The sequence below is a fragment of the Sycon ciliatum genome, chromosome 8 (assembly GCF_964019385.1).
Source record: "Sycon ciliatum chromosome 8, ocSycCili1.1, whole genome shotgun sequence".
NCBI classification, from domain to species: Eukaryota; Metazoa; Porifera; class Calcarea; order Leucosolenida; family Sycettidae; genus Sycon; species Sycon ciliatum.
This window is the reverse complement of record NC_088650.1, coordinates 13245796-13261148: the sequence shown is the minus strand read 5'-3', so window position 1 is coordinate 13261148 and position 15353 is coordinate 13245796. Positions and strand designations below refer to the sequence as shown.

At 47.3% G+C, this 15353-nt stretch overlaps 1 protein-coding gene across 1 annotated transcript; it reads left to right on the top strand.

Annotated features, from left to right (window-relative positions):
- Positions 1-546: 546 nt before the first annotated feature.
- LOC135823732 (protein tweety homolog 2-like) lies at positions 547-13672 on the top strand. The gene is made up of 15 exons (XM_065336572.1): positions 547-962; positions 2101-2279; positions 2491-2602; positions 3379-3617; positions 4002-4097; positions 5059-5131; positions 6835-6904; positions 7572-7624; positions 7970-8065; positions 8771-8866; positions 9311-9351; positions 10204-10305; positions 10643-10702; positions 12017-12148; positions 13054-13672. The coding sequence occupies exons 1-15, from the start codon at positions 834-836 to the stop codon at positions 13115-13117; spliced, it is 1542 nt and encodes a 513-aa protein (XP_065192644.1). The 5' UTR covers positions 547-833; the 3' UTR covers positions 13118-13672.
- Positions 13673-15353: the final 1681 nt, after the last annotated feature.

Below are 15353 nucleotides of genomic sequence, written 5' to 3'. Positions count from 1 at the left end.
TCATAGTGTCTTAGTGATGATGTCGGCCACTATTAGGCCTCCGCGGAATATGCTCGTATTTTTACCGATAATTCCTTTGAGCATTGCTCAAAATTACGTCCAATAATTCCCGTAATTCCACCAATAATTCTCACAATAATGCTTTTTTTCTTCCCTTTTTTGCAGATACCGTACCGCTTACGGGTTTTTTGCCACTTGTACGGGCAAAAATCACGGTTCGCGTGAAATTCGGCTGGAAGCTTTATTTTTCTTTCTCTTTTGAAATACCGGGCGATCAACTCATTCAGGATCACAAGCTTTTTGGTACAAATCAGGGTGTTAAAATGGAAAAAATTGAAAAAAGGGGGGCATTGCTCAAATTTTACCGATTATTCCACAAAAATTGCCAATAATTCCCGTTTTAAAAATCACACCGATAATTCCCGAAATTATGCCGGCATATTCCGCGGAGGCCTAGCCACTATCGTGCGCCGCGGCGGCCGCCCGGTACGCGGTGCTGGTCACGAGAAAGCAAAGCTCCAAAAAGTGTCAAGCAAGTCTTGCGTTGAGAGATTTGGGGATGCTCAGCTCTGTCTCTTTCCTCTCACTCAGTCCGTGTGATCGGAGTCGAGGTTGTTTCTTTCTTTTGGTAATCACCAGATCACGGCGCTCACTTGCCTTCTTTTTCTGCGTTGACTTTTCATTTAGTGCATGAGATCGAAGAGCTCTTCTGGAATCGACAGTTTTTTTTTAAAGTTTGTAACTCAGTTACTGATTGAACGCTTGGTATTTTTTGAGGATTTTCCAACTATACCACCTCCTGTTGCTGTGCCATACTAAGCAGCATTGTCGCGATGTCGTGCGGAGGTACAGAGTCGTATATTCCCACATCTGTTGTGAGATGGTTCCACGATTTGCCCAGATTCAATCGCAGCCTAAAAAGCGTCTCACCTGAGTTCGATCTGTCCCTGAACTATGCAGAGGTGAGTATGAGCGCGCGCATTGTGTGTTTGCTTGTAGCAATATACCTGCGTGCCTACTCGTGGGCGCCCAGGGTTGAGCTGAAAAGATGCGACATCAAAGCCGGAGTCCATGAAGCACGGCACCGGAAATTTTGACTGAAGTTGTCCGATAATGCGTTGAACTCCTCAACAAGCTGTTCACTATCTTTGTAGCCTGTGCTGTGTGCTTTATGAAATTCTTGCTGAGTTCTAGAACTGCATGTAGTCCAGTTTACATATTTCTGCCTGTTATCCCTGCATCACTCGCTGCCTTCCTCCAGCATAGAGGTGTTCTTACCCTTCAGGCTTGCAGTTCCCTGGTCCGGAGTTCGCGCGGCAGGCCATCCACACGAACACAGTTCACAGCACGGGATTCACCTCTACTGTACGCTTTCAGGTGCCGGGGCAGTCCGGAGGAGTTGAACAGTGTCCAGCTCGGTGCCTTTCATCACTGATTAACTTAGTGCGATTACATTCGTATCTCTCTTGTCCAGGCAGTCAGTGACCGGGTGCCGTCCGTAACTGTGAATCACATGCATTTTGAGAGGAAGAGCCAGAAATCTGGGATATGACGTCACTACTGTAAAAGCCATATACAGTCAAACCTGGTTTAAGCGGCCGCTAAAGCCATGTGGTCTTTAGAACCAGGTCCCACAGTGTCTGTGTAGAACTGTCCGTGCATGGAAAAAACGGATACTGTTGATATTGAGCGTTGAGAATGAGTGAGAATCGTTACCTTTGGTACACGTAAACCAGTCAATTTTAGGAAATCGTTATAATTATATGCACCTCGGTTAATAATGGCTTTTACAGTATTTCTACAAAACTTGGCAAAAGAGTTCTGCTATAACTCGCCCACTTGGTGCCCAGTAGACCGAAGTGCCCGTAACATGGAGGTTTGGATGAGAGAGATATGAGTGTATTTCCCCGTACGCCCCGACACCTGTTTCATGTTGGTAGATGTCACCGGGGAGATTTGCTCCCGACACCTGTCTGCTGTGTGTGCCGACGATACACTAACCAAGCCTCTCACACACACACGCACACTCAGTTTTCATGCTGCCGCCTCTCTCTGCTGCTGTCTCAGTCTATTTTCCTGTGCTTGTATTCTCGTGTTCAGGGAGTTGCGGCCTGGCCAGCCGTGTTGGTTGTGCTCGGAGTGCTGCTACTACTGGTTGCGTTGTTCTACCTGTGCTGCTGCGCATGTCGGTCAGGACCAGATCTGCATGAACGCTACACGAAAAGAAAGTCCCCGGGCTGTAACTCTGTGCCGCTGATCTTCTTTGCGCTTGTGTGCTGGTAAGTGTCATGCACGAATCGCCCCTGGCAGTAATCGAACACACCCACTGTATTTTGCGAAGGCACGCAGTCCGGTGGCAAGTCCGGTGGTCTGAAAATAGTGTCGTTATTCGCGAGTTGTAGTTATTTGCACACTCTTTGCGTTGTATACTTTGGTACTATGCGGTGAGTGTAACGTGGTGTGTTGGCATTTTTCACTGTGTTTTTACAGGGGTGCAGCCGGACTGGCCTTATATGCCAACGAGGACGTGGAGAAAGGCGTCAAGGGCTTAGGGAACACCATACAGTCTATCAACGACACTGTCGTCAGTGCTGAACAAAATGTACGTTTGCGAGTATGCTGCGTGTGGTGCTGGAGGCTATTTCTGCCACGTAGACACACACGTGCACATGTGCGTGCATGTACACGCACATGCACACACACGCGCGCGCGCGCACACTGAGGATTTCCTTAGCTTTGCTATGTGCATGGACGCGCAGCATAACGACAATGATATTGCCGGTCGTCTCTGTTCTCTTCTGTCTTTGTAGCAGTTGTCTACATTTCTCACACATGAACTTTGCCTAAGATGCGCCATTATGTTTCCCCCTTTTTTTGCTACAAAAGGGTGAAGTTCACTATCTGTTAGGGGCCGTCCGGGGTTACCGATTGTTTTTACAAAACGAAAAGTTTTAGTATTTTTCAGCCCCCACCCACCCACCTTTACTGCAGGTAAAACGAATTCCAATAAAATATTGATGTCAATTTTCGACACCCAGAAGTAACTGGGCATTCTCCATCAGTATTCAATAATTATTTTCAAAACGAAACTCCATCAAACCCACCCACCCCCAAACGAAAACATTTCGTTTTGAAAATATTATTGGTAACATTTGACGGCCCCTTAGCCATTCTACATTATCAACCTTAACTGATGAGATCCTGATGATCGAAACAGCTGCTGTCTGAAGGAGCAGAGTACCAACTGAAGTGTCGTTTTGCTGATGGTGTGCTGTGGCAACGTGTTGAGGTCGGCCGCAGAGCGCAGCAGTGTGCTGTGGTGGTTGATAAGAATATGAACTTTGCATGTATTTTTCTGCACTCCATTGTCCTGTGCAGGTCAATGGCATCACCATCAACCTGTTCAACGCGTCCAGTGATCTGGTAAAACTGACGGACGTCTGGGAGAACTCGAACCTCTCGCGGCCGGTGAAAGATTACGTCATCTCAGCCACCAACTCGGCCAAGGGCCATGCCGATAGTGCATACCAGCAGACAACGAAAATCTCTGACACCTTTGCGAATTTCTACGATGTGTCGCCGCTGAAAACACAGCTGCTCAAATATGATGGTTACAGGTTGGTTGTCAAGCTACCAGCAGCGTTTGTGCACGCATGTGTGTGGGTGTGCGTGCACACGTGTGTGTGTGCGCGCCCGCGTATGTGTGCATGTGTGTGCGCGTGTGTGCCTGTGTGCGTGCGCATGTAACGTTATGTATGTGTAGTGTGCTCCATGCTACCATCTGACGTGTCCTGAACCCTAGCATGACTTGATAGCCGGTCCACAAACTAACAAGTTCGCTTTTTCCTCGTCTTTGTTCAGTTTGCTGAACTCAACAAAGCCGTGCGTTTCATGCATCTGTGTCAGGTGATTGGACTTCTGCGGTCAACTTTCTGCAGATCTGCTTCGTCAAGTTCTTGATGTATGTTCTGCTTTGGTGTACTCCCGGGTGTTGCTCGTAGGTGGGATGGAACTCTGGCAGTGATGTGCGCCATCTTCTTTGTGGCACTTGTCGCCATCTTCGGTGCGGTCTGTGCATCCTCGTGCATGTTGAAAATGTAAGAAATAATTATCAAATGTAATGTGGTGTTGCCAACAGCATTCTGTCATTTGTTGTCGACCGTATTTTTTCCGAATAATAAGTCACTCCTTTTTACACTAAACCTCAAGGCCAACAACAGGGGGTGTGACTTACAATCGAGCATGATATTATACTACTGAAGTGAATAATATTGAAATGTTATAACATGGACGCTGCATCTGCGCCTTTGATCCTGGAGGGTGGTGGCGTTCCCACGACGGATGCGGAAAACTGGGCTTCCCGCCGAGTCTCACGCGAACCGTGAAATTTATTATTTAACATGGACCTGAAAATGGGGATGCGACTTACAATCGAGCGTGACTTACAGTCGGGGAAATACGGTATATTGTAGTACTTTTAGAAGTGTTGTAGTGGTGCACAGAACGTGCTGTCCATTCGCGCTTGACCTTGTTTTCATATCACTTCCTATGGTTCACCCGTACGTCATCATCAAGTTTATGTATGCTGTCAAGATTACATAGCCCTTGTCTACGGGGTCTGCGGCAGCAGAACTTCACATCACTTGACACACGCTCGCCCTGCGTACAACTCTCTGGTGGTCACTTTGCATAGTTTGTAGTGTGATCTATTGAACCATGCCGTGTGATGTGAAGCTCTGTCGTCATAGCACTGGGTAGAGATTTGCACAGGCAATTGCCCCCTTTTTGGGGGGGGGGGGTCACCTATGTAATCTTCCGTGGGACGCCGCCACCCCATGATCAGGCGTCAGATGTGGCTCCTAAACAGTGGGGGAGGATAGATCAGATCCACCAACCAGAGGCCAAAGGCTGGAATCCCACGTGCCACATCCACGGAAGCGGAAAGGTGGTTCTTGACCTGCCCGATACGCGAACCGTCCAAAATTTTAATTTTTTGATGTACTCTTGGTGCTTTATGACCGGGACCAACTGTTGATCATCCCATGTCTATCTCTGCAGGATGGTGTTCTTTGCCCTGCTTTCGCTGCTCGTCGGCTGGGTCTTAGGCGCTGGCTTCCTAGCCATTACAGTGGTAAGTTGTCTCGTCTGATGAGAGAGAGTGTGTGGGTGTGTGTGTAAGTGAGAGAGAGAGAGAACAGAAACTTGAAATTTGAGTTTTGATCCAAACAAAGGACTGCATCATGTACATGGCGTGTTCGTTCTGTGCACATGATGTACACAGCAAGGGCCCCCCCCCTACTTTACGTTTCGTCATGTCCTGGTGACTTATCAAGTGCAACTTGACCTTCGTGGGTAGTGTACTCTGAATGTTCCCCGCTAGATATTTGTTTTCAAGTAGAAAATGTCGACTGGTCAGCCCTTGTTTCGGTATGCATGTAGCAATGTTGTTATAAAGGTACTTCGAAATACTGATGCACTGTATACAAAAGTCAATGGAGTGATTGGTTTGACAGAAAAAAGATTGTTGCAAGAGCGATATCTTTTTAGGGATGAAATTGGTTGTTCCTAAGTCGAACACACGCTTTCTCGGTTCATCTTTATAGTGTGAAGAAGGGCTGAGGCTTCCTGCAGCTTCATCTGTGAAAAGAATTCGGGTGGACACACCTATTCCCATAGCGCTGCACATCACATCCGAACCAGTTCCGTTATTTTTACAACGTTTCGGCACTTGGCCATCGTCAGGTAATAACAATGAATACCGTGGAAGCCACACAAGAGCAGTATATACGCAGAGTGTAGCGAGTGCAAAGAATGTCCGGAACAATATGTTGGTGAGACTGGCCGCTTTCTGGAAACTCGCCTGGAAGAACATAATGGTGAGGCAAGACGACAGGAACTCGACAAGCCATGGGGCCAACATTTTCGTACCACTCACCCTGGATGTAAGCTTAACTATGGGCAAAGTGCATTCTCTGCAGTTGAAGTAGTAGGAAGAGAGCCTGATCGAGCCCGTCGCAAACTGCGCGTTGCGATTGAGATTCGTGATGCCAAGCCCCATGTGAACATAAGCACCGGATGGGATTTGTTGTGAATTTTCTCAGCTTCCCCTGCTGCTACTTCAATATCACTGAATAATTATAATATGAGGCGGGTCACTCAAATCCATTCTGTTCCTGATGCCTCGTCGCGTCCCTGGTGGTAACAGCTTGGCATGGAAGTTTAACCTCATAGTGCATTGACACATGGGGCTCCGTGCTCCCCTCCTGTGCTAGAATTAACACCATAATTATTTGGCATGTACCCTCACTTCGTAGAGCACAACGGCGCGCTCTTCTCCGTGATGTGCACAGTTGCACCTCCCCCCCCCCCCCTCTGTATAGAGGTGACATAACTCGCATCATTTTATTTTTTTGGCGCTACACTCTGCGTAACGCCATTCACAGAGCACAATGCGCGCTACCTTCTGCTGCTTCTCCTCCGTGATGTGCTAGTTGCGCCTTTTCTCTCTCTCTCTCTGTCCCCCCCCCCCCCCCCTTCTGCATACTAGGCGACATAATTCGCATCTTTTTTGGCGCTACACTCTGCGTATATACTGCTCTTGTGTGGCTTCCACGGTATTCATTGTTATTACCTGACGATGGCCAAGTGCCGAAACGTTGTAAAAATAACGGAACTGGTTCGGATGTGATGTGCAGCGCTATGGGAATGGGTGTGTCCACCCGAATTCTTTTCATCTTTATAGTGGTTATCTTTATGATGGTAGGTTGACCGTAGAAGGGTTGAAGAGATTGCAGACACGACAATGTACATGTGTCCTCTTTGTGCTTTACGCAGGGCGGATCAGACTTGTGCTTTTCACCGAACAAGTTCATTGACAGTCACGTTGCGGATACAAACTATGCTGGTGAGTCCCTCGCGCTGCTTTGCTTTGCGTATCCCCGGACACAGACCATGCATACCACTAACCAAGGCCAGTGGATAATCCAGCTGGATGCTCGCACCGTGTCTTCTAAATTGCCCAATCGGATCTGAAGAGCAAACCAGGGCTTTCAGTAAATTTTTCGCCATTTAAGTAATGGTGACGCAAGTGTCTGCAGAGGATACATTCCCTGGTCTCAGAATGCTAATAGTCGCGTTTGCTTCCACTGTACCGCTTGTATCTGTCCGGAATAATTGAATTTACAGTGTTCTCAGGCACCGCAGAACGTGTCGAAAACCGGATAAGCTAGGATTTCACCAAGCACGGCATTTTTTGTGGTGGCTCAACTACACATGGAGACTGTAGTGCATAGAACATAAAAACGGCCTAGGCTGCAGTGCTGATCCCGCGTTCTTCAGCATCTGACGGTAAATTGTACTGTTGTATTGTGTATACCGGTAGACAGGATGCTTCAGCTACTCTGCAACCAGTGTTGCTTGACGCTGACAAACGGTCCCTTGCTATTCTCGTTTCGCAAAGCACAGTACACACAACACTGTACATGCATCAATTAGATCATTGCTCAATTAATTTTTTGACTTTTCAAGTTTTCTATCCCGGCGCTGTGTACTGTACTCTGTTTGTATTGCAGAGTCTGTTCGCTACGTTATCTACTGTGGTAGCTGCCCGAATCCCTACCAGAGTGTAAGTGGAGTTATGTTGTTCAGGGTATCGTCCGGTGCGTCTGTGCAGCCTTCCTCGTGCATTGTGGTGCCCCTTTGGTGTTTTCGTGTGTGCGTGCTCGTGTGTGTGTGCGCGCATGCTTGTGTGTGTGTGTGGGGGGGGGGGGGGTGCAATTTGTTCCTCTGATCTCACTTCAAAGCGGGCGAGGATATAGACTTTTTTAAAGACCACTTTAAGTTACAATTTTACACATGCTATACTTCTAGTTCTGTTGAGACGGCGTGCTAACTTTTATTGACATAGGGTTTTGTTTATTTTGTCTGTAGCATGATTATTACTCCCACGGTTGTTGTCTTTCTTCCACAGGATTATGATCAGGCTGAGATCTACATCTACAACGTCACAACTCAGCTGTCGGAACTCAGCGAGTTCGCACAGAACATGTCCATGCCAGATGCAGTGGTAAGTTTAATGCTTGTACAGTACTCGGTTGAAGTGGGAACGCGGAATGGAAAGGCTAGGACTTGCTTTGTCAGCAGGATGTGTTGACTATTGCAGACTGTATCAGAGTGTGTAGTCTATTGCAGACTACTAGTATAGCAGAGTGTTTTGTCTATTGCAGACTGTAGCGGAGCATTTTGTGAAGAAGCTTCTTTGCTTCCAAAGACGTACTCGTGGAACGATGTACCGTGCAGTCTTGTGTGAAGCATGTTTTGAATTGAATCATGGATATCTGCAGAGTATTTCGGCACGTTGGACTGCCGTTCTGCTACGGCTTTGCGCATTTTGCCTGAAATTGGGAACATCTACAAAGTACGCGCTGTACTCTGGCGAATAAAAACATTATTATAATGGCGAATGTGCCTGGTTCGAGTCCTGGTGGTGACAGTCAATTTTTCTTCAGACTTTTCCCTTTTCCATTCCCTCAACCCGTTAATACCGTAACGTCTTGTATAAAAGCCGCGGCTTCTATGACTTTCTTGGTGAAATTTTGCAGGCTTCTATACAAGACAGGTATTTCCATGTATGTCAACACTAAAACCAGGCTTATGTGTGATTTGATGGGCCCAAAATCGCGTCTTCTATTAAAGTGCGGCTTTTATACAAGATTTTACAGTATGCGAAATTTGTGGTCGTTTCGATCAACTTGTCATGTTGCCACTGCAGAAGATCACTGACAGACTGACGACCAACGTGGATACTATTCAGAAGAGCTTGGACACGCTATGGTCTCAAGAGATCAACTGCACCAATCTGAACGCGGTGAGTTTCTGATGCTCTCGGTGCACTGTGTTTGCTGGTATTCCTGAGCCGGAACTGCACTGCACGCTAGATAATAAAAAAACACCTGAATTTAATAAATTCGGAACAACGCTTCACGCAGCTTCGTTATAGCAACTTGTATTGTGGCAACACTGGCCAACACTCAGATGCACTGCTTCTTCACACAGTTGAACAATTCTTCTTTCTTTTCAACGTTCTTTCTTCTGAATTTAATATATGAATTAACACCGCGGAGACAACAATTCTAATAAAGCACTAAATAGAACTAACTCAATTTAATACATTGCTTTTTATAATGTAGATAGACAGTAGCAGGTCTGCCCCTGTGGCATTCGAGCGCTTTTAGCACACTGTATGTGTCCTGTGTACACTGTTTACCTAATGATATTTTGTCGCTATCCCTCGCTCTTCGTACATGTTTAGATTTACAACGACCTGCTGACTTCCACCTGTGGAAAAGTGATGTAAGTGCAGGTGTGCCTTTGTGTAGCTGTCTGGCGGCGGGAGTTATATGCCTTTGGGTTTGCTTCGCGTACGGTAAAACCTAATCGGACGCCCTTGTTGCACCGGAAACTGTCCCGATATGACAGGATTGCACTTGATCCAGGGATGCCCGTTTCATCCACAGCACGTCGGTACATGACGATTTGTCCGGTCAATACAGGGTACAGGATTCCGCTTGGTACACTGGGTCCGCAAACACAGGTTTTACTGTAATAGTTTTATGTTGTGGGGTTCTTTTGTGTCGCATAAGAAAACATGCACATTTGGGGGGGGGGGGGGTATTAGTGAGGTTCTGCCACACGGTATAACGTGCCAAAGTACGTATGGAAACTTCGCCGCGGTACGGGATTTAGTTTGATACGGATTTTTTCATACCGTTTTCCGTGTGAAGCTCGCTTCACACGGACTGGACTCCGTGTGAAAAGTGAGCGTACAGAGTACATGTGGCGGGGTACCCGGGTGTTCGTGCATGCTTCGTGCATGCTACGTACAGCAGAACCGGAGCAACGTAGGAAAAATCCGTGTCAAACTGCACTGCAGTTGACACGGAATTTGGTACGTAGTTCCGTGTAGCAGAACCTCTCTATTATGTTGTTTTACGCGTTCACGAAAACGTGGTGGATTCTTGGCCTGCTAGCTGCTTGCCTGGCGGGCACATATACGTGCTAGCGTGTGGAGAGCGGTGACTGCCTTGGCCGTGCTCCGAATCCTTCTAGGCAAAGTATGCTGCAATGTCTTGCGTTGACCGCGCGTCAAGAACTGCTGCCAGACTAATGATGCCTGGTTGTTGCTGTGTCTATCCCACCTTGCAGTGACGGCACAGCGCTTACATTTGCAGGTGCTGCCGGTATCGGTCTCTTCATGTTCTTCCTCATCCTGGCAGCGCAGCGCCATTGGACTCGTATCATATTCAAGTGAGTAGTCACCGTTGTGCTGGTCTATCCCGTACCGCCTCGGCCTATTGTTGTTAGTTCTGATTCTTGACCAGTGCTTCTTTTTCTCTCTGCCACTATTTACCTCTCTCTTTCTTTCTTTCTTTCTTTCTCTGTCTGTCCATCTGTGTGTGTGTGTGTGTGTGTGTGTGTGTGTGTGTGTGTGTCTCTCTCTCTCTCTCTCTCTCTCTCTCTCTCTCTCTCTCTCTCTCTCTCAGTGCACGTATGTATTTTATTGAGAGGCTTGATTTGGAGCACTGTGTTTGCAGCCATTCTCAGCCTCATCCACTGCATTTGCTGTTTGCTCTGCATGCCACAGGGATATGTACGAGGAGGATACTGAAACGAGTCAGCTACTGCCGCCCAATGAGCGACGGAGGTACGTATGAGCTGCGTGCTCGCAACCACTCTACTTACAACTCAATGGTGATGATCCAAACGCAACATTGTGTACATTTCCGAGAGCATTCCTCCGCCAAAGTTTCTCTTTCTCTTCTGACTAGTAGTGGCGGTGACTTCGTCACGTGAAGTACTTTCTTATGAACTCATATTGGTTACGTTGTGTTTGCCTTGCCGTGTTTTCCCGTATCGTTTGAGCATGCGCGTTCAGTCACTGACTCTTTTCTTCAATGCTACTTTGCCGCGCTTCACAGGGGTTACAAGGGTTACTATTCTGGAGTACTCTAATCTGCTAATGCTCTGATGGTCCGCTCACACACACTAACGGTTACTAACAATGTGAATACTTTACCTTGTACTGCCAGCCAATGACTGCACTGGTGAATGGAATCCCAACCGATAAACAAGCACCTATGTCCTTCTGGCATGCTGTACGGTGCTTTCCCATGCCCTGGACTGGCTTGTATCATTGCCATAGCAACACGATTTATTTTAATTTTATGGAAATTACTTTCTCCTATAATTTTACCTAGTTTCAAAATAATTTTTAGACGTTCTTGCGACTAGCAGTTTTTATGGATCTTGTCCGTGATAGCAAATAGGTTTCTTTTCTTGCTTGAAGTACATGTAGGTAATACTCAAGAAGAAGAAAAACAATCCGGCCTTCGGTATCCTTGGTCACACCGACACATAGTATTTTAGTGTTTGAACAAGTATGCGAAGTATTTCCTTATGTACCCGCTTAGCGGTATATCTTGCCGTTCGAGTCAATAATAATTTTATAAATTGTAATCACCTTGAAGACTGCTGGCTGGTCTTCAGAACTCACTTCGAAATAAACCGTTGAAGCTCTGACCTTTGCTGATGTTTGGGTGGCGAGTTGATGCGAGAGGTGTAAGGAGTGTGTGTGTGTGTGTGTGAGAGAGAGAGAGAGAGAGAGAGAGAGAGAGAGAGTGGGTAAGGGTGTGTTTACAGTATGTGTGTGCGCGCGCGCGTGTGTGTGTGTCTGCGGGTGTGCATGGCAGGGAGACGGGGAGAGCACGAGAGGGTTTGGAATCGATATTAGTAATTGCTCCTGCGATAGTGGGAATGCCTCCTCTACGAGCCGCAGTATAGTTTGTACTTATGAGTCATTTGCTTCTTTTGAATCACACACATCTTCTGGTACGGACACGGTGCAAAGTAATACAGTTCTGCGTGTTATCATAGATCCTTGCCTCTTCATTGCGGGCATGGTTGACGTCCTTAATTATTGTGCCTGTTCCTAATCAATACTCGTGTTGAACGGTTACAGCAATGGAACATTCCGCTCCAGAGATGCTCCGCGTGATCCTGCACCGGCAGATCCGCCACGACGTCATCGCCAGGAGACGCAGCGCGACGGCAGCACGGAGACCCTCTGGCTGGACACGCATGTTCAAACAGAGTAAGCAATCTTGTATCCTTGAAATGCTTGTACATGTTTTTATGGGTTTTTTCCGAACCCGAGTCGTAATCCCGGTGTGAGTTCTGGACTTTTGGTGGTCATCAGAGTGGCTATAAAGTACCGTATTTTCCGGAGTTACGCCACGCTTTCAAATACTGGTAGGTCACCCAAAAACAGTCCGTGAGGCTTATACTACGTACCGATGGTCAAATGAAGCGTGAAATACAGGGTAGACGTCTGTATTGCGTGACAAAAACACCTGGGTGCGGCTTATACTCCAGTGCGACTTGTGCTTCGGAAATTACGGTAATGACACAGTAGCGTGCAATCCTCAGGTGTGTGTGCCGTTCCGGTCAATGCGATTTATCTAACGGACTCGCTCTGCGTTATTCAGGGAAAGTCGCGGAAGAAAATCTCAAATTTACAATGCAACTTGCCGTACCAGTAAAATTTAATAGTGGCATGATTTGCAACAGAGCTGCTGGAATATGTGCTGGAATTTGCACCTGCTTTGGGAATCGTGTAAGTGGATTACCCACTGTAGAAGTTTGGCTGCCAGAAAGCTGTCCATCTCTCATAAATTAGAGTGCTGAAAGAAATGGAAAGGTTATTTTTGCAGCATGCAATATTCGGGGTGTCGTGCACTTTAGTCCTCAAGCCTGGTGCATGCATTGTACGTGTGGTAATTCGTGAGTGACAAGGACCTGATGCATGTGAAACGCGCACACTATGTTGCAATGCGTTCATGCAACTCCTAAGACTTTGAAAGTCTTGGCAAATTTGCAGAAATTTCATGGAAAAATAAAAATTGCATCTGTGGAATCTCTATTTTCCTGCGGACAGATTTTAATTTGCTTTTCCACTTTGTGTGTGTGTGTGTGTGTGTGTGTTTGCGCGTATTGCAGCCACAAAATACCTCCACCGAAGGCGGGAAGTGATGAGAAAAAGCGAAAGCAGGCATGGGTGTAGTTGTGCATTAGTGGTCTTCCAGTCTCTGTCTCTCTGCCATGCCACATGGTGTACTGTGGCTTGGAGCTGCTCACTGTGTGTGTGTGTGTCCGTGTCCGTTCGTGTGTGTGTATGCCGGTGCGGTGTGAACGATGGAGATGGTGCGTAATTCTTCTCTTTAAAAATGTTCTGTCACTTGCCCGGATTTGAAAGCGTTGCTCTATTATCTTTGTCCTCCGTAATCTAGCTATATTAATCCAAATTGTACACGTGGCCGGGCCGTCGCTACTTCTTCTCAAATTGTACACATCTATTTGAATTTGTCCGGGGGAAACAATATTAATACTGTTTGAACAGTGTTTTGCCTGTCCATACCATAAACGTATAACGTTGTCCGAGTCGCTCACACTCATTTCCACATGTACATTTATAATGCACTGCACTCTCATGTGAGGTTGTTGCTGTGTTTGCATAGTTAGATGGCAGGAACTTGCACGGATCATGATAATGACATTGGCACTTTTTAATCGGCTCTTTTTATTCAATTTTTAAATAATCACTACTCGTGCTCAGTCACCCAACCGTTGTGCGTCGTCGGCATATCACCGTTGTGTGTAGACCGTGGCTACCGCTGTTATGTTAGACGGTAGCTACCGGTATACCGCTGTTATGGTATGACGGGAACGGCACTGCATGTCCCTATCTGTACCACAGACAATGGAGTTGAAGTTTTTTGGAACAGTTGGGAAAAAACATTCATTGTGTTTATTTTGCCCGTAAAAGAGGCTGAACAAGCAAGCATATCACAGCACTGGTAATGCCTCTGTCCACAGTACTAGCTAGGTGAATTAAACCCTTGGATTTTTTTCTTGTTAAAAATGCTACAGATGATGATGTGAGCATGTGAGAAGATGTTAATGTTTGATTTCGGGAAAGAAATTGTTTCATCATAAGGAGCTCAGAGTTCACCATAGGGAGTTGGATATTATGTACGTGGTAAGTGTTGCCATGCAACAACCATTCTGGAAGTCACAGACATGGTTCGTAGTAACCATGGTAACTCCTTGGCTGAAGCTAAGTCAGTGACTTTGTGGTATTTTGACGACTCCCTGCTTGCAACTATACCACCGTGCATACATGGTCAAAATTGCGCCTGTACTTCACAAGCTACATGAATTGTACAGTCCCGGCTAAAGAAATGCGACCTGTTGAATGGAGTAGGGCCGCGCTCAAGTACGCAGAGTGGTGTGTGTGTGTGTGTGTGTGTGTGTGTGTGTGTGTGTGTGCTCTATGGCGCCGGTCCTTTTTAATATCTTTATGTGGGCCGTGATGACCCGGTGGCAACACCGCGTCAGGAGAGTTGACGGGGTTGGCTTCGAGCTCCGCTCAGCATACAGCAGCGATCTATACCGTAAACCCTGCCGTGACGACCAACACCATTGCCTAACAGATTCCCAGTTTGCTGACGACTCTTGTCTATTCGCTACGACTCGGTCTGGAGCGGGGGCAGCATTATGCTGTCTTTACGAGGTGGCGTCGGGATTCGGCTTGACCATCAGTGCAACGAAGACTCAGTTTGTAGTTGTTGGCCCCGACATCACGCCTACTGACCGCGCTCCCCTCCAACTTGGTCAAGCGGAGGTGGAATGCGTACCGCATTTCAAATACCTCGGTTCTGTAGTGGACAGCGGTTGCCCTTCGTCCCGGGACATCGCCGCAAGGATTGCCCAAGCCTCCAGGGCCTGCGGTGCTCTTCGGAAGTCTGTATTCTCCAATCCACATCTGCTGATGCACACCAAGCGGTGCGTATTCAATGCTTGCGTTCTGTCCCTGCTGTTGTATGGCTCTGAGTGCTGGACGCCCCTTCAACATGACCTGCAGCAGCTCTCAACCTTCAGCATGAAGTGCATCCGATCCATCCTCGGGGTCTCTCGAAGCCGGATGTGGGACGAACACATCACCAACGAAGAGCTGCTGGTACGCTGGGGAGACTCCGAGACGATTCAAGGCAAGATTGCACATCGGCGGTTGGAGTGGTTGGGGCATGTGGCGCGGATGCCGGACAACCGCATCCCGAAACAGGTACTGTTTGGCTCCTTCTTGCAGCGTCGCCCAGCACATGACCCACGCCGCAGATGGAAGGACTGTGCTGTCCGGGATCTACGTGCTCGTGGCGTGGAGGCATCATGGAATGATGTTGCATGTGAGTCCCGCGCGGAGTGGCGCAGCACCTACCAAGAACCTGACAATGCGCCTG

Coding starts and splice junctions, on each gene's coding strand:
- LOC135823732 (XM_065336572.1), top strand. CDS start 834: ATGTCGTGCGGAGGTACAGAGTCGTATATTCCCACATCTGTTGTGAGA. Junction 10,306..10,642: donor TGGACTCGTATCATATTCAA/GTGAGTAGTCAC, acceptor TGCATGCCACAG/GGATATGTACGAGGAGGATA. Junction 12,149..13,053: donor GACACGCATGTTCAAACAGA/GTAAGCAATCTT, acceptor CGCGTATTGCAG/CCACAAAATACCTCCACCGA.